Source organism: Chrysochloris asiatica, unplaced genomic scaffold (assembly GCF_000296735.1).
Source record: "Chrysochloris asiatica unplaced genomic scaffold, ChrAsi1.0 scaffold00022, whole genome shotgun sequence".
Lineage (NCBI taxonomy): Eukaryota > Metazoa > Chordata > Mammalia > Afrosoricida > Chrysochloridae > Chrysochloris > Chrysochloris asiatica.
The window spans coordinates 19,483,010-19,510,288 of record NW_006408540.1 but is presented as its reverse complement, the minus strand read 5'-3'; the positions used below and the strand labels follow the sequence as shown (position 1 = coordinate 19,510,288).

The following is a 27,279-nucleotide window of genomic DNA, read 5'->3' as shown; positions in this document are numbered from 1 at the left end:
TTATAAAAACATATTGCCTTTACCATGTGAAAATCTGGTATTCAGTTCTCTAGATTTTTTTATCAGAGCTTTTTTCTGAGCTTCATCAAACCGATTAACCTTGAGATCCTTATCACGGTCAAATGGTATTCTTTCTTGGGGCTTATTTTTATCTTCAGCAGCCTTATTCTTTAATTTTTTATGATGTATGTCCATAAGAGATTCTGATCTTTTGGAGTCCTGGGAAGGCAAGATAACAGAAATAAAAATCTTAGTTTGTACAAATTATAGACAGAATATGGAACCAAAACAAAATAATTAGGTAGTAACAGTGAACACTGGAGTCCAAGTGTGGTGCTGTAGGATAAGCACTGACTGGAATGCAAGGTCAATTTGAACTACAGGGCTGGCGGTTCAAACTCACCAGTTGACCCTGGAAACCATGTACAGGGTTACTATGAGTCAGAACAGACTCAACAACCCTTAACAACAACAGTGAACATTAAGGAGGGCCTGGCGTGGCACTGTGGGTTAATACGCGGGACTGCAAGGTCGGTTTGAACCTCAAGGATGGCAGTTCAAGCTCACCAGCTGCTCCTTGGAAACCCTATACAGGGTTACTATGAGTCCTATGACTCGATGGCACATAACAACAATTTATAACCCCAATAGGTTTTCCTAAATCCAAGAAATCCAGCATCTGTGAAGAAAATATATATCAGAGACAAATTTAATTTGTCCTTTAATGAAGATGTCTACCAAAAATATGCTACATAATAACAAAAAGTATGACAGAGAGGAACCAAATTTTTAAATAGCTGTAACACAGAGCATCCCGTGATGTGTCAAAATCAATTCATGAACCGAGAACACGGTTGTGAAAGAAGAGCAAGGACACCCTCACTTGGGAGCCTGCCCGGAGCTTCCTGGGTGCGTGGGTCCTTGAAGGCTGACCGGAACCTTTAACAAGTAGATGGGAGGAGAAGGGTACTCGTAGACTGAGGCAAAACAGGGCAAAACACAGAAATAAGGGCACAGAAGTGGCCATAGCCAAGGTCCGGGCAGAGTTTGTTGGCATGTATATGCTGCTAAATTTCTGTTCTTCCAGTTTTCTTTCTTTTCCTCTTACCTCCTTCCTTTTTTTTTTTCTTCTGAGGTGGGGTAAGTGTCCACATGTTCAGATATATGCAGTTGGATGAGGCGTGAGCAAAGGTAATGAGTTTAATGAGTTAGGGATTCCAGAAGAATTTTCAGTATCGATTAAAGTAAAAGACAGACTGACACTGCATGGAAGAAGCTTTGAGGGGGTTGGAGGAGTTGATATTTGTAGTACAGACCAGTAGTCTTCAAAAGTTTTGAATTTTTAAAATTTTCATTTGTACAGGGCTTTTTAGTCATAGGGGAACACTTAGGCAGGTTTACATAGGCAAAATGGGACAGAAATTAATAGTGATGTTGCTTAATCTTGGAACAATGGGGCTGTGACACAGGAATTGAGGCATAGTCTGAATGGGTAAAAGAGGGGAAATAATGTTAGGATGCTTGACTGTCTTATAAATGCTGGTTTCCCTTGCCTACTATTATAAAATAGACACTTGAGTGGGAGAGAAAGGACTATCAGGAAGCATGATTACAGAACGCTTGTAAGTCTGCCTTCAGCCTATAACTGATTGGAATACCTGAAAGGGGTTCTAGATCTTGCACAGTGAAATAGGCCTCTTGCAAACCCTTTGCAGAGTATAGGACCTTAGGTGGAATCCCGAGCCCCATCCAGAACCTTCTGAGTGGGACATTCCCACTTAAAAGGACATGCAGACCAGCTTGGAGTAGCTAGAGGAACAGAAGATACTTCTTGAGAGAAAGACCAGCAGGAAAAATCCAAAACAAAAACGGCAGTCTGATTGGCTACTGTAAAAACAAGCAAGTTGCTTACTGGGTAGCCATCAAGGCCAGTAATCACATCCCTTCAGGACAAACCCCCCTCCAAGACAGAAACTCAAAGGAAACACATGAGCAGGCATGTAATATGCTTGCTGGCAACAACACTGGTCTACTGGTAAGTGGAAGACGGGGAAAGGCAGCAATGAAGAAATATCAACCATGTTCCAAAGACACCTGTTGACCTTGAGATGAGAGAGAGAAAAGGGAGGGCTGGTTGGTCTGAAGTGTGGTGAGACCTGGGGACTGCTAAACCCATGGACAAGAATCTAGCCACAGAGGGCTAGAGCTGAGAGTGAAGTGTCCAGCTGATATGAAGTGAAGGGAGGTGCACAAGAACATCCAAACTTGTAGATAGTACCCTTTTGTTCTAGCTTCAATTGCTTGATGATCAGAACTCAAAGAGAGGAAGATAAAGAAATCTGATAAAGGAAACAAGTGTAAATTGCTACATTTTGATGAGCTAATGATAAAGCCCATTGCTTCATTATGCAGGGTTGATAGGGATGGGCAGCTTAAACACTGATAACCTAAAAAGGTGGGCTATAAAGGCACAAAGTGGCTGGCTTACAAGTTTTCAAGAAGGAATTTAGTTTCAGAATGCAGAGGAAGGTAGAATCCCTACTGAATAGCTTTCATCTTGTCTAGGTGGGTCTGGTGAAAGGAGATGGGGATAAGATTCTTATGATTCAATAGTGAGTCATTGTTATCATGACTAACTGCGATGGTCACAACTCTAAAGGTAGAAGTTTCCTAACATAAAGGGGGAAGTAGTTAATCTTACATTCCAGGAACAGAGGACCCTAGGACCATTAAGGGAGAAAAGCATGAGCAGAATGTGGGACTCTATCCAGAGAAGCAGCGATACCAGAGATGAAGAGATGAGGACATGGAGTAGTTGAGGACTCTAGACTCATGGAAAGAAAAAGGCTGTGTGCTAGAAGCCAGGAGGCAGGCTTAAAGAATGTGTCCTTTGGTTGTGTACATCAAAACAAAACAAAAACAAAACCAGAAAAACAGGGAATAGAAGCAAAAAAAAAAAGTATTGGTCCAGGATATCCAGACATCTATTAAGGCACCAAAATTTATAGTGTATATATGTATATATATATGTATATATATATGTATATATATATGTATCTGGTAGTGTAGTGGTTATGAATCGGGCTGCGAACTGCAAGGTCAGCAGTTCGAAACTACCAGCTGTTCTGTGATGGGAGAAAGATGAGGCTTTCTGCTGCCGTAAAGATTTACAGCCTTGGAAACCCTGTACAGGGTCGCTATGAGTCGGAACTGACTCCACGGCACATAACAACAACAACAATATATATATATACACACACACCTTTGACAGGAAAAAGTCACGTGAATCTAGTGTTCTGAGACAAGATTTTAAGATATTATCTATTTATATCCCAAAATGTCCAATTGAGTTTGAAATTCATAAAACCAAGTTTCAGTAGTAAAAAAATAATAATAATAATAATGAAAATCCTTTACAACTGGGAGGGAGCATATATGTGACTGGGGTGAGGGTCATATTTTGCTTCTTGATCTGGTTGTGTTATTACAGGTGTGCTCACTTAGTGAAAATCATGTAGCTGGACACTTCTAATCTGTGTACTTTTCTGTATATAATTAATTGTTACAATTCAAAAATGAGTTCAAAAAATAAAAACAGGTGAAGAAAAAACAAACTCCACTTCCTTGTTCTCAGAGAACATGTCCTGAATATCAGTGATTTTTTTGAATATTGTTGAGAAATGACTTTTGAGCTGGTTCATTTACATGAATGTCCCTGTTTCATGTGGGTCTAGTTTTCAGTCAGTGTCCAAAAGTGTTCATGTGTGCCTCACTGTTCCTGATGTTCCTATGCCCATGAAATCAAGCTTACTGTCTCCTTGATGTTCACGGAGAGTCTCATTACCTGGTAACACTATGAACGTCTTGAACCCAACAATACTTCTCAGGAACCAGTGGGTTCAGGGATTTACATTTACTCTGTGAGTGGCAACAATCTTGAGTTTTTCTAAAACAGAAGACACTATAACAGAATAGTAATATGCCAAGTGAATGTTGACCTGCTTAGTTTATGAAATGAGATTGAACCGTATTTTTAAACCAAATTTATTTCTCCTGTATTTAAATCTTATATTTCTTCCCTATGTAAATCTTTATAGTAATCATTCCACACCTGTTTGTAATTTAAAAACTCTCATGAGTGGAGGATTTCTGTGAGTTGTCAGGGCTCTGGCTTTCTGATCAAATACTATCTATATCTAGTGATTTAACTTCTGGTAAATGATTTAAAGTAAAAATTGAAAACATTAAATGAAGTGCATTTCTAAAGTACTACACAACACAGTCAAATATTTTTCAGGACAGACTTTTTTTTTTTTTTTTACACATATTCAAAAAGTACTGACAATTTATTCACAAGAAAGCGACCACACCGGACATTCTAAGAATTTAAAAATAAACCCACAATCACATATTAAAAGAACCCTCGTTTCAAAGATTATACAATCGAGCAAAAGAGTAACATGATATGCAAAGGGTACTCTCTGAATCTGTCAAGTGATAATAATTATGTCAGCATTCAAACTAATTCTGGAAGAAAAACTTAGTTGCCTCCTTACTCAAAAATATTCAAAATTCTAAATTTAACAAAGTCCTGTATTTTAACTCCCTAAAGAGAGACATTCATTTAAATATAAAGAGCTAAATATAGCCCTTCCTTAAGAGTCCCAGTGTGGTGCTGTAGGATAAACACTGGACTGCTAACTGCAAGGTACCTAAAAGTGATACTGGTCACCTAATTGTTGTTAAGTGTCATTGAGTTGGTTCCAACTCACGGCGACCCTGCATAGGGTTTTCAAAGATCAGCTGGTGATCTTGAACTGCTGACCTTGAAATCCAGTGCATTAACCCACAGCACCATACATTAGGCTAACTCTAAATCTTCAGAGATTTAATCCAAAACATGAAGACCAACCAGCAACAGTAACTGAAGCTAAGTGTTTATTAAAGTTTAGCAGTCACCCATGAAACATGAAGGACAGACATATGTAAAGGACCAATGCATAGGTGAAGATATAAAGGAGAGAAATGAGAAAATTTTAGAGACAAAAATGAAAAGGTTATGCATTCGATTTTTTTACTTACATTGTATGAGGATACCTGCTCAGCCAACCTCTTATCCCTTCCTGACAACACATGGTCTTCATCCTTCTGACTCAGTGACTTCCTTGCTGCTTGTGTTTCCTGAGGAATGAACACAGAACACATGTACTTACTGAACCGTGTAATTATGAGTTAATAAAAAGAAATACACATTATTTTTATTTAGATAGAGTAACTAGAGACTTACCTAAGGAACTGGTGAGGTGCTGCAGCATAAGCACTAGACTGCTAACTTCAAGGTTAGCAGTACAAACCAACCAGCCATTCTTGGAAATCCTACATAGGATTGCTATGAGTCTGAACTGACTCACAGACATACACAACAATCACCACCTAAGGCAAGCTGCTTGTATCCTTTCCCATTGTTGTGAAGTGTTGTTGAGTCAATTCCGACCCATAGCGACCCTGTATAGGGTTTCTGAGGAGCAACTGGTGAGCTTGAACCGCCGGCCTTGCGATTCAAACAGCTTTGCAGTCTGGCGCATTAACCCACAGCGCCACGCCAGGACTCCCCTTTCCCATTAGAAGTATCAATATTCTAGAAGAGGGATTGTTTAGGGTTCTGCAGTATGATCTGCATGAAGACAAATGAACTCTAACCAACAAACTGAAAAGACATTCCCATTTATAGAATCCAGAGATGTCTGACAGACATTAAAAATATGTACAAGACAAAATGAGGCTTAAAAAAAATTCCTGTATTATACCCCAAATCCTTTGCCATGTCAGTTCTGTCTCACAGAGACCCTATAAAACACGGTAGAATTGCTCCATAAGGAATCCAAGGCTGCAAATTTTTAAGGAGGCAGACACCCTCGTCTTTCTCCCATGGAGCAGATAGTGGGTTTGGTTTGCAGCCCAATGCTTAACCCACTGTGACACCAGGACACCTAAAATTCATTTCACAGTGAAATCACTTCTGAGGGGAAAATTTTTTTTAACAGAGGTAGAAAAAGAAATACAAGGTATATGGGTTGGAAAATAAAACAATACTTGTCTTTTAAACAGGATAAAAGCCTCCAAAAGTCTACAAAATGATTCTTGGAACTAGCGAGTACAGCAATGTTGTAGGATACATGGTGAATGTACAAAACTGCTTTCTTATATACAGACCACGAACATCTGAACGTGAAACTTAAAACAATAGTATCAACAACACATGTAAGAAAATACAGCACATGTATGAAAACGAAGTACTTACATAAAAATCCAAAAAAAAATCTTAATTATAAACACTGTAGCAATATTCTAGAGAATTGGGATCCAATTAATGGTGGGGTTGGACCACATAAAAATGGCTGAAAATAAATGTTTTGAAAGCATATTTTTATACTATTATTATTTGATTAAGAAAACCAAGGAGGCCCTCATACAATTTTCATCTTAATACCAAACTAAACTAGCACTGTATCTAATCAAGCACGTTAATAATATAGAACTATATCATTACAGCATGACTTACAATAGGCAAAAGCCAGAAATCACCCAATGTTCATCAGGAGATGTATGGATAAAGAGAATGTGTGACATACTCATGTATACAATGACACAGTACTCAGTCTCATAGAGAAACGAAGTGCTGATGCACACTATGACACGGCTCAACCTTGAAAACATAAGGTAAGTGAACAAACGCAGATACGAATGATTCCACTTCATGAAGTTACCTGCAATGCACGGAGGGAGAAAGTTGTGAATAGGGACTGGGACAGGGGAGTGGGGAATTAGGGTTCATATGGTACAGAGTTTCTAATGGAAATGATGAAAACAAATTTCAAAATAGTGATAACGATAGGAAAACAACAACAACAACAACTAGGGACAGCTAATTTCTTATTTTTCCATAAAAATTTCCCAGAAAACAAATGCTTTTATTTGTAAGTATAAGAGAAAAATGATGTTATGGCAAAATGGAGATTACAAACCAGAACATTTAATGCTAAGACGTGGCAGACTAAACGAAGGCTGGGAGGTGCAGATCCTGAATTGTATATTACACCTCCTTTTCTTCCTAAAGAGCAACCATACTTCTTTTAGGTCAGGGGTGGGGAATGTCCAGCCTACGGGCCGTATAAGGCCCACACAATCATTTTGTCTGGCCCTGCCAAGGCAACCGCAGTTTCAACAGCCACACTGTGGTTGTAAGTGCCATCGAGTTGGTTCCGACCTATAGTGACCCAGTATAGGGTTTCTGAGGCGCAGCTGGTGACTTTGAACTGCTGACCTTATGGTTCAAACCAACCTTGCAGTGTAGCGCATTAACCCACAGTGTCACACCTTAACCAAATATAGCAGAAAAAAGGTTCCCAACCCCTGTTTTGGAGTCGTAGTGTGCCACTGTGGTTAAAGTGCTGGACTGCAACGTCAGTGTGAACTGCAAGGTCTGTGGTTCAAGCTCACCAGCCGCCCCGTGGAAACTCTACACAGGGTTGCTATAAGCCAGAACCGACTCCACGGCACTGAACATCAGCTACCACCACCTGTTTTAGGCCACGAGCCACGGGAGATGTATGCTGGGCGATCAAACATAACAAAGTAAGAAATGAGAATAGAAAACCTAGCAATCTAGCAATAAGGAAATCTGGCTAAGAGCTTTGACAAACATTAGTTATTAACATTAGGCTGGGTCAAAACTCAAAGACAGGTACAAATCTCTGTGATACTATACAGTTTGTGACATAAATCTATTTCTGTGGTACTATTTGGTGGGGCGCTGTGTGTTAGTTAATGCACTGGACTGCAAAGTTGGTTTAGGCTGCAAGGTCGGCGGTTCAAGCTTGCCAGATTTCCCTCGGAAACCCTTTACAGGGTCGCTGTGGGTTGGACCTGACTCGATGGCACTTAACAACAACAATAACAATATGCTAGAATATCATATACACTTTAAGGGCTATTAAGAATTCATTTTGAGTCCACTGTCAATACTAAACAAAACATTCTCAGTATTGGTAGGAAAAGTGATCAAATCTAAAAAAACTCAGTTATGGGGCTTAAAAATCCCTTAAGTTCCAATTGTACTACCTAGCTGATTTGTTCCATTTTTCTGTTTTCCTCTGAATAAGACACCCTGCATATATGGCTGTAGGCTACGCATTTATTCACATACAGGAAAAAGGCACAGACTTTCCTATCTGTAAGCACAGATTAAAAAAAGTCTACCTAGTGAGATCACCTTAAGGTTGTCCTAAAGACTGCAGTATGTTTGTTATCTCTATAAAACACAAGCCTTTCAAGGTGTGGGGCTCATTCCACACTGTGACTTTTTGGCCTCTTCTGCCCTGTGTGTGTTGACTCATCTCACCTTTTTACTACTGCTCTCAGACTTCCTCCTTTAATCTTCAGATCAAAAGAGAACTTAAGATGCTGCCATGTGCTCAGGGGACGGTGCTACAATATGGACACTTAAACATACCATCCACATTTTAAGAGTAACAGTCTACTTCACAGTCAGTTTTCCACTAGAATGAAAACTACTTATGGAGTGCTTTCATGATTCTATAATCTGTAACCAAGTCCATTGTCTGACTGAGTAGGATTCAACTCATGGTTACAGAATCAAAACAGAAGTCCTGAGACTTGTAGGTACTGACGAACAGGATCACAGAGCGAGGCTGATGAACTAAAGATGCTTAGGTAAGGAATGATGGAGCCATAAGAATAAGCTGACCATGAGTCAAGCTTGAAGACTTGAATGGGACAGCTTACAAAAAATAAGCAGCCCTGGTTGGTGCTGAGGGTTAAGTATTGGGCTGCTGACTACAAGGTTGGAAGTTCAAGCCCAAGGGTTGCTCCATAGGATGAAGGTGAGGCTGTCTGCTCCCATCAAGATTTACAGCTCTCAGAAACACTAGATAAGGTTGCACTGAGGAATTACAATTTTTTTACTAAACTTAAGAAGGAGTAGTGCAGGGGCATGGTTCAACTCCTAAATACAATAAACACAATGAATTGCTTTAGAATGAACAGAAAAATTCCAAAGGATAAAATCTAAAACAGTGTGAGGATCTCCCTTTCTTGCCTACTGACGTCTGGTAGATTTGCAGACTCCCAAGCTTCATGTAGGTTAATGCGCCAGACTGCAAATCCGTTTGAACTGCATGGTCAGTGGTTCAAGCTCACCAGCTGCTCCTCGGAAACCCTATACAGGGTCGCTATGGGTAGGAATCGACTTGACGGTACTTAACAACAACAACAGCAACAAATTTCATGTACTCATGAAGGCACCTCTTACCTCTCGTGGCTGTAACGTGCAGCCGTGTGCACTGGGAAGCAGTCATTTATACAGTGTTGATGTCTCCCTACACTTGCTAGATGAGTCTGCAGCTTTAATTCTTCCCCAAAAGAAATCTTGTGATTTACAAATATTCTAAGATACTTTTAAAGGTAATTTCATGGAGACACTATAAAACTGTATAAAGACCACAGAATTTGGATTGGAGTTACAAAGATCTAGAATTAAATTTTTATTCATCCCTAACCAGCTCTGTGAACTTTGAAAAGGTGACTTCAAAGAAATTAGATTCTTCATCTACAAAATGGAATCAATAAACCAGGGAAAAATCTGCATTTTCCCTTTCAGAATCATAAAGTTAAAAAAAAAAAATCCATTGTCATCAAGTGGATAGTAATTCATAGTGACCCTATGTTGCTGTTGTTAAGTGCCGTCGAGTCAATCCCGACTCATAGAGACTCAGTATAGGGTTTCCGAGGTGCACCTGGTGAGCTTGAACTGCCAACCTTGTAGTTCAAACAGCTTTGCAGTATGGTGCATTAACCCACAGTACCATACCAGGAATAAATCCTGCCCTATTGGGTTTCCAAGGTTGTAAATCTTTATAGAAGCAGACTGCTACATCTTTCTCCCATGGAGTGGTTGGTGGGTTTGAACTGCTGATCCCCTAGTAAGTAACTGAGTTCTTAATCACTGTACCACCAGAGCCCCTATTTAAAAAAAATACACTACCCCTAAATAATTTCCTCTTACAGTTTTTCAAAATAAAGCCAACATAAACAGAAATAAATGAACAAACAAAACCTCTCACTCACTTTAGCTTTCCTTTCTCTGTCTGCTGGGGTATCTGTCCAAATTGATCGATCTCCGGATTTGTCATCAGCTCGTCTCTTGAAAGTCCTTGGCCCAAGACCAAATTCTTTCATTTCTGGAGGAAGCTCAGTCATCCATGACTCCCTTGTAATTGCTTTAGGTGAATCCTTTAAGAAAGAAAAAAACACAGTAGCATGGAAAGCACAGATAGCTGTAACAATGCACAAGGGCTATGCTTCTGAGTCAGGTTTAAAAGTTGACAATTATAGAAAGACCTAGTAGTGTTCTTACATCCTTGGCAACAATGAATATTATCTTTTTAATGGTTTGCTAATCTGATGAACAAAGGAGCTCTGGTAGCATAGTGGTTATGAATTGGGCTGCGAACTGTAAAGTCAGCAGTTCGAAACTACTAGCTGCTCTGTGGGAGAAAGATGAGGCTTTCTGCTCCCGTAAAGATTTACAGACTCGGAAACGCTGTTCAGGGTCGCTGTGGGTCGGAACTGACTTGACAGCACTTAACAATAACAACAATTTGATGAACAAGTCTTCCCATTTTTGTTTTCAGTGGAATTTTCCATTCTTTTCAAATGCTTTATTAGCTGTTTGCACTTCCTCCTCTGTATAGCATGTACCTTGTGCATTTTTCTACTGGATTGATGTTTTTTTACCAATCTGCAGGGGCTCTCTGCTTTGGTGGCTGCCAGTCCTTTTTCATATATGTTGCAAATATTTCCACCCAATCTATAGTTCTTTTGACGTCATTCAATTTTTTTGCCATACCGATCTTTTTAATTAACAAATTTGCCAATGTTTTTTGTTACAGCTTTGGAGTTATCATTTTTTTTTTCTACTTTTGAAAAACATTGTTTTACTGCATTTAAGGGGAAAGTCTGCACAGCAAATTAAGTTCTCATTTAACAACTTCTACTTACAGTACGCAGTGATACTGGTTACATGTTTCATAATATGTCATCATTTCCATTCATTCTCTTCTAGTACCATGTCTAGTACTCTAGTCTCCCTGCCTCCCTTAGTGTCTCATCTCTGCTTGATAGGAATTTGCTTTAGAGTAAATCTGGGCTCATGTAGATTCATTTTCAGAGGAGCTCATTACTCACTGGTGATATTTTTCACTTTACAAGCCAAACTGCTATTTAGCTAAAAGGTTACCTACTTCTCAAGGGATAATTTTGATTCACCACACACCGACTTTTTTTTTTTTTTTTTAGTTGTTTTAAAAAATTCTGAAATTTGTTGTTGGTGAGAATATACACGAATTCAACAGCTTCTACATGTACAATTTGGTGACACTGATTACATTCTTCGAGTTGTTCCTCCTCACTGCCCCTAAGGTTCCTACCTTTGAGTTGCTGTTGTCAGTTAACTAGTAGAGAAGGTTCCATAAAGAGCAGCCTGCTCAAGGCAGACATTTTTTATTAGTTAAGCCAAGCTACTGTTTGGTTTTATAAAGACTTCTGGGAACATTTTTCGTTTAAGGTTTAAAGATGATCTCAGGGCAATAGTTTGGGGTAATTGTCATTGACTATATGGTGGTGGTTATGTGCCGTGGAATCAGAACCGACTTACAGCAACCCTCTACAGGGTTTCCGAGGCTGTAAATCTTTATGGGAACAGAATGCCTCATCCTTCTCCGGCGGAAGAGCTGGTAGTTTCAAACTGCTGACTGCAATTGCGGTTCGCAGCCCGATTCGTAATCACTACGCTACCAGAGCTCCTTCTTTGACTATATACACATATTTAAATTTGTTTTTTAATATTTAGATTTTCAAATCTATTTAGTTTGTCTCATTGAGTAAGAATATTTAAAACTTACGTCGTCTCCTTTAGTTAGTTTTTCTTTCATTCTCTGGGCCCTTTTTTCAAATTCTTCTGTTATGCTCGAGTTAACTGGTCCTTTTGCAGGCATTGGTCCAATAATGTCCTCGTCATCTTCACTACTACCTGTTTCCTTTTAAAACAAGATATTACCTTTGAATTAGAGCTACAAGTTATAGACTATGATCCTAAATTACTTAAAATTGAGCTTAAATTGCTACTGATAGACAATAAAACAAAGCAGCAAACAATGTGCTGCTGGTTAGTCACTGAATGAGAATCTTTGTCGCCTTCAAGTAAGCCAATAAAGGCCAAACCCAGTAACTCACGTGCCCACATAATACAGAAATGACAACTAATTGTCACATTTCTTCTGGGTCCACAGTGGTTGCTGCTGCAGAGCCGGTCCCTGTCTCCTGGCAAGCCCAGTTGTAGCTGTGGAGTTGGTTCCAACTCATAGTGACCCTGTATAGGGTTTTGAGGCTGTAAATTCTTTGAGGGAGCAGAAAGCCTCATCGTTCTTCCTTCTAACAGCTAATGGACTCGAACTATGGACCACGTGGTTTGCAGTCCAGTGCTTATTGTGCGAAGCCACTACACCCCCAGCAAGTCCAGTAAATCTCATCAGATTATTTCTGTGTTTTCTTAGTGAACACATGGTGGCTTCAGAATTCCTCTCACCATAGTATTCTGAGTGGTGGTGGTGGTCGGGAAGTGCCGCTGAGTCGGTTCCGACTCATAGCAATGCTGTATAAGGTTTCCAAGGAGCAGCTGGTAGATTCAAACTGCTGACCTGGTGGTTTGCAGTCCAGTGCTGACCTACAGCGCCACACGAGAAATCCAGGTAGCTACTATCAATTTGTCAGTTAACATAAGTTGAAAACTATTTATTTCTGGCACATACTAAGCTCCTGGAAGCTGTTACCAGCATTCATGAGTCAATATCATCCACGGAAACAGAAATGTACAAGAACTCATGAAGCCCTGACCAAAATGAGTCCTCCCTCACCACCTCAAGATACAATAGTCTTATAGTAAGTGAATTCAACTTTTTCCTATTAAACATTTTGATAAACGGTTTATATATATGAAGGGGCTTCAAAAAGTCTGTGGAAAAATTCCATGATCTTGTAATTTCATTTTTCCGTGAGGTTTCTTTAAGCATCCTTGTAATCTATATACATGGTACTATGTACACTAATTTTAAAGGCAGTTGTTATCCTCCAGGAAAAAATACATTAATAACGACATATTTATCTTCCAACTCTAACAGGCAGCTTTCTCCTATGTTTTCAAACTAGCAGATGAGTTTACTTTGTATTGTTTTCATTTTCCCTCCACTGTGTAATGTATAAGCTCCTCTCCGACTACTTACAGCAATCGCTGTATGTAAAAATAATTTGATAATTTTACGCTGTCTTTTATGGAGTCCTGGTAGGGCGTTGTTTAAACCTCCGGGTCGGTTTGAACCACAAAGTCGGTGGTTCAAACTCACAGTTGCTCCTTGGAAATCCTGCAGTGGGGTCCTTATGAGTCGAAATCAACTTGCCAACATTTAACAACAAAGTTGTCTTTGGGCTTATTGTAAACATGTGGAGGCTTCAAGAAGTTCATAGAATAATGGCATTAAAAGATAAGGGAATCTTCCCACAAAATTTTTTTGAAGGATCCTTGCATAAACACTTAATAATCAGTATATAATGCCTTATTTAATTCAGATAGCAAAATCATAAATTTGGCATTATTTTTCCTGTTTTCCTTTTGAGGAAACATAGGCTTAGATAGGACTCCTAGTTTGACGTTACAGGATCAGCACTGGACTGTGAATCACAAGGTTGGTGGTTCAAACCTATGAGCTGCTCCTTGAAAACATATATATGGTAACTATGAGTTGGAACTGACTTGACGGCACTTAACAGGCTTAGGAAAGTACATAGGAAGACTGAAAAACTAGCTGAAAGGCTAGTAGTTCGAACCCACCCAGATATGCCACGGAAAGAAAGGGGTCCTTTCTAAGGCCTTTCAATCTGGTTTCAAAAGGTCATAGCCTTGAAAATTCTATGGAGCAATTCTACTCAGCACACATGGGGAGTCCTGGTGTGGCGCCGTAGGCTAATGCATCAGATTGCAAAGTCATTTCAATTGCAAGGTCGGTGGTTTTAGCTTACCAGGTGTTCCTTGGAAACCTTATACAGGGTTGCTATGGGTTGGAATCGACTCGACAGCACTTAACAACAACAACAAATAGAAAGACTTGGTGAAAGAAATTGATCAGATATAAAAGATATGGTGTTGTTAAGTGCCGTCAATTTGGTTCCAACTCATAGTGACCCTGTATAGGGTTTCCAAGGAGTGGCTGGGATGTTTGAACCGCCAACCTTTAGGTTAGCCGTCCAGTAATTACCCTACAGCACCACACTATGATTCCTATAAAAGATACAGTGAACTTTTAAAACTAATAATCAGGTTTTAAGATGATGAAATATGTAAAAGGCATTTTTAGTTTCTTCTAAATACCAAATGATTTCGTGAAAGTAGAACTTCAGCACACCTTGACAGGATGACATGACATTTTTATAAAGATCAATGAGGATATTGGAAGACAATACACTAAACAGGAGGCTGGAGCGGTAAGCAGAAAACTATGGCCAACACACTACTAAACTGAACATCAGCTGTCAGAATATAGGTATTAACCTCTAGGTATCAAATCATTTTAGTGTCCTGGACAAGGTATGTCTTCATTTTCCTTACACATGAACTATTTTTCTCAAAATGCAAAGGAAATGATGTACCCTGCTAGTTTCTAGTTTGGGCTGTGAAGTTAGAATGAGTTTCAAGCCTTCAATTTACCACTGTATTGCCCCTCTGCCCACAGGCATGGTTCTAAGTCTTACTTACCCTTGTCCCCGAAATAGGGGTTATAAAAGCCCCAACCAATATTTCCTGCTTTGCTAGGAGAACCCTGCATTTGCTCATCCTCTTTGAAGCCATACCCCTCTCACGACACTGGGACCTTCTCTAACCCCTGGGAAAAGAAATTAGTAATTCAAATCCAATCTCTCTGGTCTCTTGCCTTGGTGGAGATGTGGCCTACATAAGACCATTTTGTTCAAAGAGATATGGGGAACATTTGGAAAAGGTTTTCTTGCTCTAAAAAAGGAGCACAGGCTAGGGATCATTCGCCTTCCTGTATCTGGACACTGGCCATTTGTGTGTGTATTTTAGAACTGTGGCAGCCTGCTGGGGATAATGAAGGAAGCCAGGCTAAGAGGACAAATAAACATGCAATAGGTGATGGAACAGATAGGTGAAAAATACCTGAACCTTTGGTGATGTTCATCAGGCTGCTGAATTAACCAACACTGGAGAGAGCATACCTCTAAACCTCATATTATGTTTTAAAAATATTTTCCTTACTTGAGAATAAAGAATGTATACCACCGAAGGCATCAATAAACAACCCAGTTGCTAACTGTTGTTGGTGTTGTTAGGTGCCACTGAGTTGGTACCGACTCATCGCAACTGTACGCACAACAGAACGAAACACTACCTGATCCTGGGACCAGCCTCACAATCATTGCTACGCTTGAGTCCACTGCTGCTGCTACTATACCAATCCATCTTGCTGGGGGGCTTTCTCTTTTGCTTCGGCCCTCCACTTTACCAAACATGGTATCTTTCTCTAGTGACTGGTCCCTCCTGACAATATGTCTAAAGTATTACAGATAAAGTCTAGCCATCTGGCTTCCAAGGCGCACTCTGGCTGTACTTCTTCCAACACAGATCTATTGGTTCTTTTGGCAGTTCATGGCACTTTCAACATTCTCCTCCATCACCATAACTCAAAAGCATTAATTCTTCCATGATCCTCCTTATTTACAATCCAACTTTCGCATGCATATGAGCTTACTGACAAGACTATGGCTAACCAGGTAGGTTAAAACGAAATTCCATTTTGGGTTGCAACTTAAGTTATTTGCAGCTGAATGCATCCTAACTGGTAAACCACTGCTGAACTGTTTGGATTAGTTTACTAGGTAATATGATTCCTAGTGTTTAGTTTGTGGTAAGTGCTCAACAATGTCACCCATAAGAATTATTGTCTGTATCTTAATTTGTAGGTATATGTTGAGAATGAGACTGGGAAAAGCCCCTCTTTGAGAAAGAAAAATAAATATAGAAAACCAAATATATGTGAGGGCTTCAAAAAGTTCATGGAAAAATGGATCTGAAAGACAAAGGAATTTTTCAAACTGTTTGAAGCCCCCTTGTAGTACTGCATTTTGAAAAAGAGTTTATTATGAAGCAAAAAATTCTGAACCAACAGTACCTTAAAATGACATACTTTGGTATAACCATTATCCTACCTTCTCCCCCAGTCTTTAGCTACGATGAAGCCAGAGTATATAGAAAATGTACCACCCAGAGAATGATAAACACCTGTTTGCTAACTAAATAGACTTAGACAATGTTCTAAGTATGAATAAAGTTGAATTAAAAATTTGTTTCTCAACTTTTAACTTTGAAAAACAAAAAACCTCTAGAAAAGTGATAAGACAGCGTACAATGACTACCCCCAGACCTTTACTGAAAAACACTTTACACTTTTCTATTTCTTCTGTGACCACCCTCTGCCATTTGAAAGGAGATTGTATCTAGCATGACAAGGTCCTGGACTGAATGAAGCAAACTTCCTTATCCTTTTTTCAGGACGGTGGACTGAATTTTTCCACTAGTCTTTTTGCAGACCAAGTATGATGACCCATCAAACAAGTGAAATATGACCAGAGCAATAACAGAAGTAGATGGATTCTGGATGTCTTTTGAAAACAGAATTTGCTCACACATTCATTTCTGGGACTATGTATCTGACACACAATAGTTCCTCTATAAAATCCTGCTGAAGAATGAATAAGTAACAGCGAAGTGCACCATCTTAACCACACATGATGTTTCCTTTCAAAACCAGCCGCAGTGTAAGTGTTGAATTCTCACTGGAGAATTCAGGAGTGATATAAAACCTTATACGGAAAGGTCTTGAAGTACAAGAGAATGAACAGGTGGTTGAAAGTCACAACTGGATCTACTCCTTGGCTTTGTTAAGTACAAGTTTTGTGATCTTGGGGAGATTAACATCTGTAAGATGCAGATAACATCGATTTCATGATGCTGTGGACAAGATAAAAACAAATTCATATATGGGAAAATGCATAATAAATTACAATCTACAAGTCTCAGCTTTTAACTAAAAATCTAGCCTTCATACATTACTCCAAAATCACCTGACCTAACTTTTTATGAAGTCATGTATATGTAACATAGACCTACTAGAGCTGGTTCTGGTAACACAGTGGTTACCAATCAGGCTGCTAAACTCAAGGTCAGCAGTTTGAAACCTCCAGCTGTTTTGCGGGAGAAAAATAAGGCTTTCTGCTCCCATAAAGATTTACAGCCTCAGAAACCCTCTGCAGGGTTGCTGTAAGTCTGAACCGACTCCACAGCATAAAACCACCACCACTACCAGAGCTGAGTAGGAAAGTAGTTAATCCTCCAGGTCAAATTCCTTCTACCTTTCCTCACGTTTTACTTTATAATATAGTTTGCTTTAAAAAAACATGCAGAAAAGTAGAAGGAATTAGACCTGGAGGATTAGCTACTCTTCTAACTGCTGTTTATTTTCTTCCATATTCAAATCTTAAGCTTATGACCACTTTCGATTTCATTAATTTACTTCAATCTTAAACTAATCTAAATACAATGTTTTCCATCATTGAGTTTTTCCATTAAAGTTCTCATTTTGTTACATCTTATTCTTGAAACGGATATTTTCCAAACCTCAGAGTTGACGTATGATGATGCTTGTCCTGGGTCATCCCTGCCTGGATCACTTTTTTGTGCAGATTTAATAAAGCCAGGTGGTAATGCAGGGCCTATCATTGGCCTGAAAAAGAAAATGTAGCTTTAACATTCTCCCTGACTTTAAATGCAGTTTCTCAAATAAAAGGCCACAAAAATAAAAGCCAACTACTAACAAAGATTGAAAATGAGAATTTTATTTAGCATATTCGTTTTATTGGTATTATCTAGTTTTTTTTTTTTACTAGCATTACCTGTATTTTTCCATTAGGTCTCTTATAAAATCCTAATTTTTGTATTTTAACTTTCTATATTTTGTAAATCAGGAACTTACAATTTTTATGGTACCGGTATATGCCTATTTCTATAAGAACTTTTACTTATCACATTAAATAAAAATAATGTTTTAAAAATTCTTTATTATGGACTAAAGTTTATGAGTCATGTTCTATTTTATGCCCTGTTTTTCATTGACATTTACCAAACAATGAAAAATACAATAGGGGCATTATAATCAGCAGTACTACCCTCCCACCAAAACAAAACACAAACCCCAACAAACAGCTATTGAGTCAGTTCCTGTAGGCTACAAATCTTTACAGAAGTCCACTGCCCCATCTTTCTCTCCACGAAGTGGCTAGTGGACTTGAACCACCAACCTTTTGGCTAGTGGCACAATGATTAAGACCAGGGCTTCTTATAATGAGAACTAGTTAACAATATATGGGAATGCGGTGGCTCTGTAGGATAAGCACTGCACTGTGAACCACAAGGTCAGCATTTCAAGTCTACTGCAGCTGCCACGCAGGATTGAAAGATGAGGCTTTCTACTTCTGCAAAGATTTACAGTCTCTGAAACCCTATACAGGATTGCTATGGATCAGAACCAACATGATGACAGTAACAGCAACAAACATAAGGAAACATACAGCATGTGCAGACCACAGATGCCAGTAGTATATGGCACATGTGCTAAGGTGGGATAAAAAGCTCTATGTTGTCTTAATCAAACAGCACAATGTGAAGTGTACAAGAATGCAGCTAGTTCAATTGAGACTCCCAGAAGAAGGAAAAGGTGCTGTGTTATTCACATTCCAACCAGTACACTCATGTTTCCTTAAAACAACCCTGCTGAGATTGTGTGCTGTTGAGTAGGTTCCAGTACTTTCCCTATGTACCTCCAGGGCTCTAAAACAACCCTGGTTGGTGTAAATTATCCAGTGTCATCAAGTTGATTCCAACTCATAGTGACCCGAGAGGACAGAAGAGAACCGCTCCAAAGGGTTACCGAGACTAAATCTTTAATGGTAGCAAGCAGCCTCATCTTTTCCCCACTGACCTTACAGTTAGCAGCTCAATCCTTAACCCAAGACACCACCAGCGCTCCTGTTAGTATACATCAGTGAGAAACACAATGGTGAAGGTCAACACAGCCAACAAGAAGTGGCAGAGGTAGTTTGAACCCTGGTCTCCTTTATGTCCAAGTCCATTTCTTTTAGAGTTGCATTTTGACACATTCTGAACAGATTAGCAATGCTGGGTCTTACAAAAAGTAAGTCTTACTTATGTAAAGAAGAAATTAGAAACACAAACCAAAGAAAGAGGTATTTCTTAGGTTTCTTTATTGTTTCTGTTGTACCAAACTTTTCCCCACAGCCATCAATGAATATTCCAGGTTTCACTAAGTTCAGTGAGAGCCTCACAGGCAGGATTCCTGGCAGGGGCAACAAAGTGCTATGAATCAGAAGTGCTGGGCTCTGATCCTGTTCATTTAATAATTTGGAATCTTGGTTCAAGAAGTTAGGCCTGGTGTGGTGCTGTACGATAAACAATGGATTGCCAACCACAAGGATGGCGGTTCAGACCTATCAGCTGCTCCTCGGAAACTCTATATAGAGTGGCTGTGAGTTGGAACCGACTCAATAGCACTAACAAGAAGTATTGGCACATTAAATCTCCTTGAGGCAAAGCTATTTTACGTATGAAAAATAGGGAAGTTGTTGGAATCAGTTTCATCTCATAATGACCCTGTACAGGGTTCCTGAGACTGAATGGTCGGTTTGAACTGCTGACCTTACAGTTAGGACTGTTAACAGTCCTATGCTTATCCTACAACACCACACCAGGGCTCTTTGTATTACTGTTGTTGTTGTTAAGTGCCCTCGAGTCACTTCCGACTCATAGTGACCCCGTACAAGGTTTCCTAGGGGTGGGTGGTGAGTTTGAACTGCTGACCTAATGGTTAGCAGTCCAGTGCTTATATTATAGCATCACATCAGAACTCCATTCTTAGCTTCTTGTTGTTGCTAAATGCCACTGAGTTGTTTTTGACTCATTAAGTGCCCTAGAGTCAGTTCCGACTCACAGTTACCCTGTACAGGGTTTCTGAGGAGTGGCTGGTGAGCTTGAACCGCTGACCTTGAGGTTCACACCAAGTCTGCAGTCCAGCGCATGAACCCACAGCGTCACACCAGGACTCCCTGTGCCATCAGAGTCCCTCATTTCCATATTTTACAGGTGCCAAATTTGAGGTTCAAAAAAGTTAGTCAAATTGTCTAATTTAGAAAATAGAGACTTGTTTCATCTAGCAATGGAAAATTAAGAGAGAGTATTAGAAGTAAGAACATCAGGATTCTAGCCCTAGCTCTACCTCTTGCCACTTGTATAACCTTGGGCAAGTCCCTGGACTTGTATCTAGTTTATTACCTATTTTAAATAAAGGCAAAGAGATAATGTTCTAGCCAGTCTACTACAAAGCACCTTTTTTAAGCATCAAATAAAAATGTGGAAACTTTACGGTATAATATGAAAGTGTCATAAACATGTAAAATACTTTTTTATATTATGGGAAACTACTTTCCCTATGAATGGTCCATTCCAAATGTATTATAAAACAATTTCAGGTAACCTTTAAATGAGTTAACAGTCATTAGTAGAAATACCAACCTAACACCTACAACAGCAGTAGAATTATTGAGAAATGAATGGCCTGAAGTAGGATATAGTTCTCACCTTGGAGGAGAATCATCCTGCTTTCTAAATCCAGGGGGGAGGGCTGGTCCAAAAAACCCTTCTTCACCATTGTTGGCCTGGTTTCTTCTCTGTTTTCTGGAAACACAGCAGTGTAACTACATCTACGCAATTACGGCAAAACATTTTTCTCAAAGAGCAATGTTAATTTAAAAAGGAATTATCAGCTTCAGCCATTTGGACAAACACTGAAACACAAACAAGAAAAAGTGGCCCCTGCCATGGTTCTTAAACTAGTATTTTCCTGGAATTTATTTTTGGCCTAACAATAGTTAAAAGATATCGGTCACTTAAATCAATTTCCTGTGGTATTAAAAATTGTACTCAATGACGTTTTGGGTAGTCTACTTCTAGATGTTTGAGTATAATATTCATGATTGTTGACTTTTACATTTATTAAAGAAAGCACTTTAAGTCACTACTTCTGTCTTATCAGCTTCAAAATGGAACAAGACACCGAGTTATCCAACACTCAACAAAGACTGGAATTCATGGTGAGTTAGGTAAGATCCACCTACAACAAGATCCAGTCCGCAACAGAGGAAGGAGAGTCCGGAGTAGGAGGCAGAAATGGAAGGGGTGGCTACTTGCCTCCATGAACAATTGCCTCCTTTGTCAGGAGACCAGAACAACTACCTGGAGGGTGCCTGGCAACCATTACTGAACATTTTGATCAAAGAGTCTATAGAAGGGAAAAAATGTAAAACAGAATTTCAAATTCTCATGGAATGCAGCCTTTCAGGAGCCATGGACGTTGGATGAACGTGAGACAATCTTTAAAACTTAAATCAAAAATCTCCTCTGAAGCCTTCTTATAACCAAATAATTGTTGTTGTTAAATGACATCTAGTCAGTTCCAACTCATAGCGACCTATTTACATTCGGTTTCTGAGGTTATATATCTGTCTGGGACAGAGAGCCTCATTTTCTCCTGTGGAGCAGTTGGTGGATTCGAATAGCTGACCATGTGGTTCACAGCCCAACAAGTAACCAGGTACGTTACCAGGGCTCCAAATTATAGTTTAGCTTAACTTGTAAAAAATGGCTGCCTTGAGTCCTGTGGTCTTCTAAGAATTATCTTTATGGGATCAACCTGACAACAGCAACTTGGAAGACTGGATGGGAAACTCGGGACACTGAGGTCTGGTAATGAAGGGGAACAACTCAGAAGGAGGGAGAGAAAGATTGTACAACTTGAGGAAGGTAATCAGCGTCACTACATTGTACGTGTAGAAACTGTGGAATTAGTGTATATTCTCAACAACAAAAAAGATATTCAGTCTTCAAAGAAAATCTTTCCTTTACCTAATCAAAACACATAAACTGCATATAACATTTTTAAAAAGGAAATTTACAGTTTATTTAGAATACTTAAGGCACTTCAATAACATCTTAAGGAAAAACTCTTTAGATAAGGAACCAACTAAAATTGTAGAAATCTCCACACCAATGTATTACTAGAATAAATTTCTCTGTAAAAAGCAAACTGTCACAGAGAAGATTTTTTTTCTGTGTTGGATAAATAAAGTTTTGATATTCCTTTGCCAGCTATCACGCTCTCTCTTCCAACCCACTGACTCTGGGTTTCCAGCTTGGTTCACCATTTATGAGTGACTGACCGTGCGGTGGGACCGGTGTCCTCATCTTCTGACTCTTGATTTCCTTCTTCGTACAAAGAACTACTGTCCTCATCGCTGTCTGATGAATCGGAACTGCTGCTTTTATAGTTAGGGGGCAAAGCTGGTCCTGCAACTGGAAAAGATGTATTGTGCACTTCATTACCAACCACAACTGCCCTAATGAACCTTCCAGCTGACATTCCTCAATTCCCTTTCTGCAATTCATAGCACTGACCGGCTATCAATCACTCTTGAACTTTACTGCTAATGGCTAATGATTTGTGCTCACAGTTCTCTCTCCCCAAATACACTATAAGTTCCAGGAGGGCAGAAGTTATTCTGTCTTATCCTGTATAACTAGGGCATTCAAAAGAACTATGTTAACTAAATTGATAAATTTAGCAAAAGCATATAATTTCCCAGATGACACACAGGTTTTGTACTGGTTGATGCATTAGCTGAGAGTTTCGTGATTTTTTTGTTTTTCCTAATGGGTAGTATGTTGTTATGAAGTGCCACTAAGTTGGTTCCAGCACATAGTGACCCTGTCTAGGGTTTCTGAGAAGGAGCTGGTGGGTTTGAACTGCTGACCTTGTGGTTAGCAGTCCAGTGCTTATCCTACAGTGCCATATCAGGACTCCGTAGACAGCATATGATAGACATATTTATGTCACAGAATTAGTAATGTAACTAACATGCTATTCCATACTCTAATATATCAAGAATCAAAATGATTTATTCTGATTTCTGGCTAAGAAGCACTACTTTAAAAAACCCTATACAGGGTCGCTATGAGTTGTAACCGACTTGGCTGCACTTAACAACAAGAACAGATGGATACTGGGAGAGTGGTAAGGGGCTGTTGGGCCCGCTCACTAGAGTGACTTGTTCTTGCTGTACATTTCAACAAAACTGCTAATCAGTGCATGATTTCACGATGTTACCTACACATGGCTATCTATACTGATACTGACAAGGGATGCTAAAAGTCTGCTGCCACAGTTTACCACAGTGTCTGAACCTGGATGTTTACCATTTCTCAAAGTTATCAAAATATTTCTTAAAAAAACAACAACAATGATTCCTGGGCCTTTCCCCAGACTCTGATTCAATTGGTATTGAGTGAGCTCTAGAAACATGATTCTCCAGCTTTCCCAGGCATGCTACTCAACCAATACTAAAAACAAAAAATTTAAAAGAATAAGAGAAAAATAACATGTTTTCAGTTCCTATGTGTTATGTACTCTTTAAAAAAAAATTGCATGCTTTTACCTTATTTGTTCCTGGCAAATGCCTTATTAGGGAGATGTTGTTATTTCTATATTCCAGAAGAAGAAACCAAGGCACAGAAAGGATCAGTAACTTACCCAACATCACATATTCAAATAGGGAATCTGACAGTCTGGTTTCTGAACCTCCAGCCTTAACCACTATTATCAACATTTAACAAATAATCAACATTCTTCTATCTAATGACATTTATTGAGTAAATGTTTCTTGAGAAACAAACATAAAATGAAACAAATAGGATCAATTCAGATGGTCAAAGTGCTGTTATGAAAGCAAGAAAACAGTAGTAGAGAGGTGATTGTGAACATGTGCATGTTACTGTACTTCATTTTATTGTGCTTTGCATATACAGCATTTAAAAACCACCAATTGTAAAGTTGGGCAACCCTACGAGCAAGCTTATTGGTACCATGTTTCCTAAGCATGTGCTAGCTTTGCGTCTCTGTGTCACATTTTGGTAATTCTCACAATACTTCAAACTTTTCATAATGTTATTTATTGCACATTTAATAGACTACAATATAGTATGACCATAACTTTTATACGCATTAGGAAGTCACACATTTGAGACTCGCTTTATGGCAGTGGTCTGGAAGCAAAGCCGCCTCAGATCTGAATGGAGTTGCACATGATAAGCTGACAGTGGCCAGGCACCAGTGTCTGAGTAAAGAGCATTCCAGAGAAGACTGGTGTTTTTGTTGTTAATTGCTGTTGAGTCGATTCCGTCTCATAGCAACCACATACAGGGTTCCAAGGAGCAGCTGGCAGGTTTGAACCTCTGACCTTGCAGTCCTAGATAGTCTAGTGCTTATCTAGCTAGTGCAAAGTCCAAGGGGGAGAACAAGCTCGATGTGATTGAGGGACAAAAAGGCCAAAATGGCTAAAGCAAAGTAAGCAATGCCAATGTAGCTGGACAGCATGCCGGCTTCAGAGCCAGACTCCCTGGCTTTGAACTCCAGCTCAGTCACGTATTAGCAGTGTGATTTGGATAAATTATTGAATCTTCCTGTGTTCTTTTCTTCCTCCCTAAAAAGCTGAGGTCCAAAATCATTCTAACCTTAAAGTTATCGTAAATATAAAATCAGTTAATATAAGCATTTAGCAAAGAATCTTGCACACAACAAACATTCAACACTAGAAAAAGCTATGGTAAGACATTTGGATTTTATTTCATTCAACAGCTAGTCACTGGAGGTTTTGAGTTTGGAGGGACAGAATCTGAACTCCCTTAAAACAAAACAAAAAAAAAGAGTGCTGTGGACACTAGACAAGGGGTCAGAGAGGAGAGCATGAGGTAGAAAGTTGATTTTAAAAATGATTGAATTTGCAACACACTTTGAAGAGAAAGTCAAGAGTATCTGCTAATGGTCTGGATGTGAGTGCACAGAGGAGCTGAGGATGATTCCGAGGCTGTTGGCCTGATGGGCAAGCCAGAGAGATGGTACTGCCATGCTCTAATACAATGAAGCAGAGGGAAGCAGGTTTTGGGGGAAAGTCAAGAACTTTGTTTTTTAAAAGCATGCCAAAATTAATCTATGCTGTTAATAAGTCAGGATAATAGTTATTCTTAGACTGGGGGGGGGGGGGGGGCAAATAGTGACCAAATGATGGTCCAAGAGGAATGTCTTTGTTGGTCGTGTTCTATTTCTTGATCTTGTTGCTGTTATCAGTTCATTTGCTGAAATTTTATCAATATGTGAATTTTTTTTGTATGTTTATTACACTTTATAAAAAGATTTTAAAAAACAGGCAAAACTTAAATGCAATTTCATCAGAAGGCAAGAAAATGAAAAGAGAATGTGAATAAAAGAAAGTAAAATCTGTTTAGATGTGCTATCTAGGGGGTTATGGAGTGAATGGGATTATAACATAGAGGACTGTTGTTGTTACGTGCCATTGAGTCACTTCTGACCCACAGCGGCCCTGTACAGGTTTCCGAGGAGCAGCTGGTGAGCTTGAACCGCCAGAGGATTATGTGTTAAAAATGGCCAACTTTGTGCAAGATATTGTGTTTGTTGAAAAGGGGAAATCATTCAACAATTTTTTTATCAGCCAGGCACTAGGATGGGTTAGAGTAAAAACTCCTTGTGGTTAGCAGTTCAATGCTTATCCCACAGTGCCACCAGGGGTCCATGATACATGGCCTAATGGTAGACAAAGAACTAAAACGAGATTCAGAAATGGGAGGATTACTCTTTCAGTTTTACTTTACAGCTCTAGTGCCAATCCGACTCTACTATTCTGAACAAGTGTTCAAGGAGATAAATATACTTGGAGCAGTGTGAAAGGTATTTAGCAAGTAGCGTAGTGGTTATGAATCGGGCTGCCAATCTCACCGTCAGCAGTTTGAAACTACCAGTGGTTCCACACTGACTCCACCGCACACCACCACTGCAACCAAGTGCCTATTAATGTGTTAAGGCCGAGACCACAGTGCAGTGGTGGAGATAGACATGCTAACATATCAATCAAACACACTGCAGTAAGTACGCATATGTAATGGAATTAATCATTAACAAACCCCAAGGGTAAAGAGGAAGGCATTATCAGTGCTTGGGAGAGTTTGGAAAGGGTTCAATGAGGTGACATCTAAGTTGGCGAGGAATTTGTCAGATGTGTGCAAACAGTGAAGCAATGAGACTAGAGCACCTAAGAATTGTGCAGAGATTTGGTGTGCCTTGAACACTGGGTGTATGCGTGCCATACAATGACATAACTAGAGGTTAAGCTAACAGGTCTGGAGGTAGAGAGTAAAGAATCTTTACTTTCTACCCTAGCATCTTGCACATAAGAAGGCAATAAATATGGTCCAGAGGTTAGGACCACGGGCTCCAATGTTCTAACTGGGGTTCTACCACTTACTACCGATGTGATCTGGGCATCCGTCTAAGACTCGGTTTCCCCATTTGTGACATGGGAATAAGAACAAGTTTTGACACAGTTTCTGGCAGGATTAAATTCCTGAGTGTGTGTCGACTGTTGAATATAGCGTTCGACTCGTATTAAGCGCTAAATAAGAATGAATCATCATTATGATTACCAGGCCAAAGCACGTGCAACGTACCCTACTTTCTGAGGAGTACCCCACAACCTTCTTCTCACTGCTAGAGCTGGGGAGAGCAAGTTGGCGGCTCGCACTCCCAGCTCCACCGTCCTCCGAGGCCTCTCAGAGTGCCGGGCCAGGCCAGGAGAGGGGCGGCCTGGCCTGGCGGGCGGGGACACGCTGCTGCTTACCCGGGCTCGGGTCTCTCCCCTCGTCCTCCGCAGTCCCGCGGGCGCTGAAGCCGGGCGGGAGGGCCGGCCCGATCAGGTCTCTCGCCATCCGCCGTGGCGGCACCCGACCGCATACACAACTCTTTCCGCTCAGTTAAATCGAATCCAGAGATAGCCAGCGAATCCACCGCCAAAGCTGGAAGTTTTTCCGGCTCCGAAAAATGACGTATTGACCTGTGATTGGCTATGCTATGTAATTAACGATAGCGGAAGTGATGCTTAATG

At 39.8% G+C, this 27,279-nt stretch overlaps 1 protein-coding gene across 1 annotated transcript; it reads right to left on the bottom strand.

The window, feature by feature from the left end:
- Positions 1-27,103, bottom strand: GPALPP1 (GPALPP motifs containing 1). The gene is made up of 8 exons (XM_006837617.1): positions 27,016-27,103; positions 22,492-22,624; positions 20,855-20,950; positions 17,822-17,927; positions 11,982-12,116; positions 10,147-10,311; positions 5,083-5,181; positions 1-219 (listed from the first exon to the last, which is right to left on the bottom strand). Exons 1-8 carry the CDS (start codon positions 27,101-27,103, stop codon positions 1-3), a joined length of 1,041 nt encoding a protein of 346 aa, XP_006837680.1.
- Between the last annotated feature and the right edge of the window lie 176 nt (positions 27,104-27,279).

Bases quoted from the DNA above. Each gene is read 5' to 3' on its own strand.
- GPALPP1 (XM_006837617.1), bottom strand. From the start codon at position 27,103: ATGGCGAGAGACCTGATCGGGCCGGCCCTCCCGCCCGGCTTCAGCGCC. The intron at 17,928-20,854 runs GTGAGAACTATA...TTTCTTTTTCAG, and splicing joins CAGGATGATTCTCCTCCAAG to GCCAATGATAGGCCCTGCAT. The intron at 12,117-17,821 runs GTTTGGAAAATA...TTGTTTTAAAAG, and splicing joins CATCATACGTCAACTCTGAG to GAAACAGGTAGTAGTGAAGA.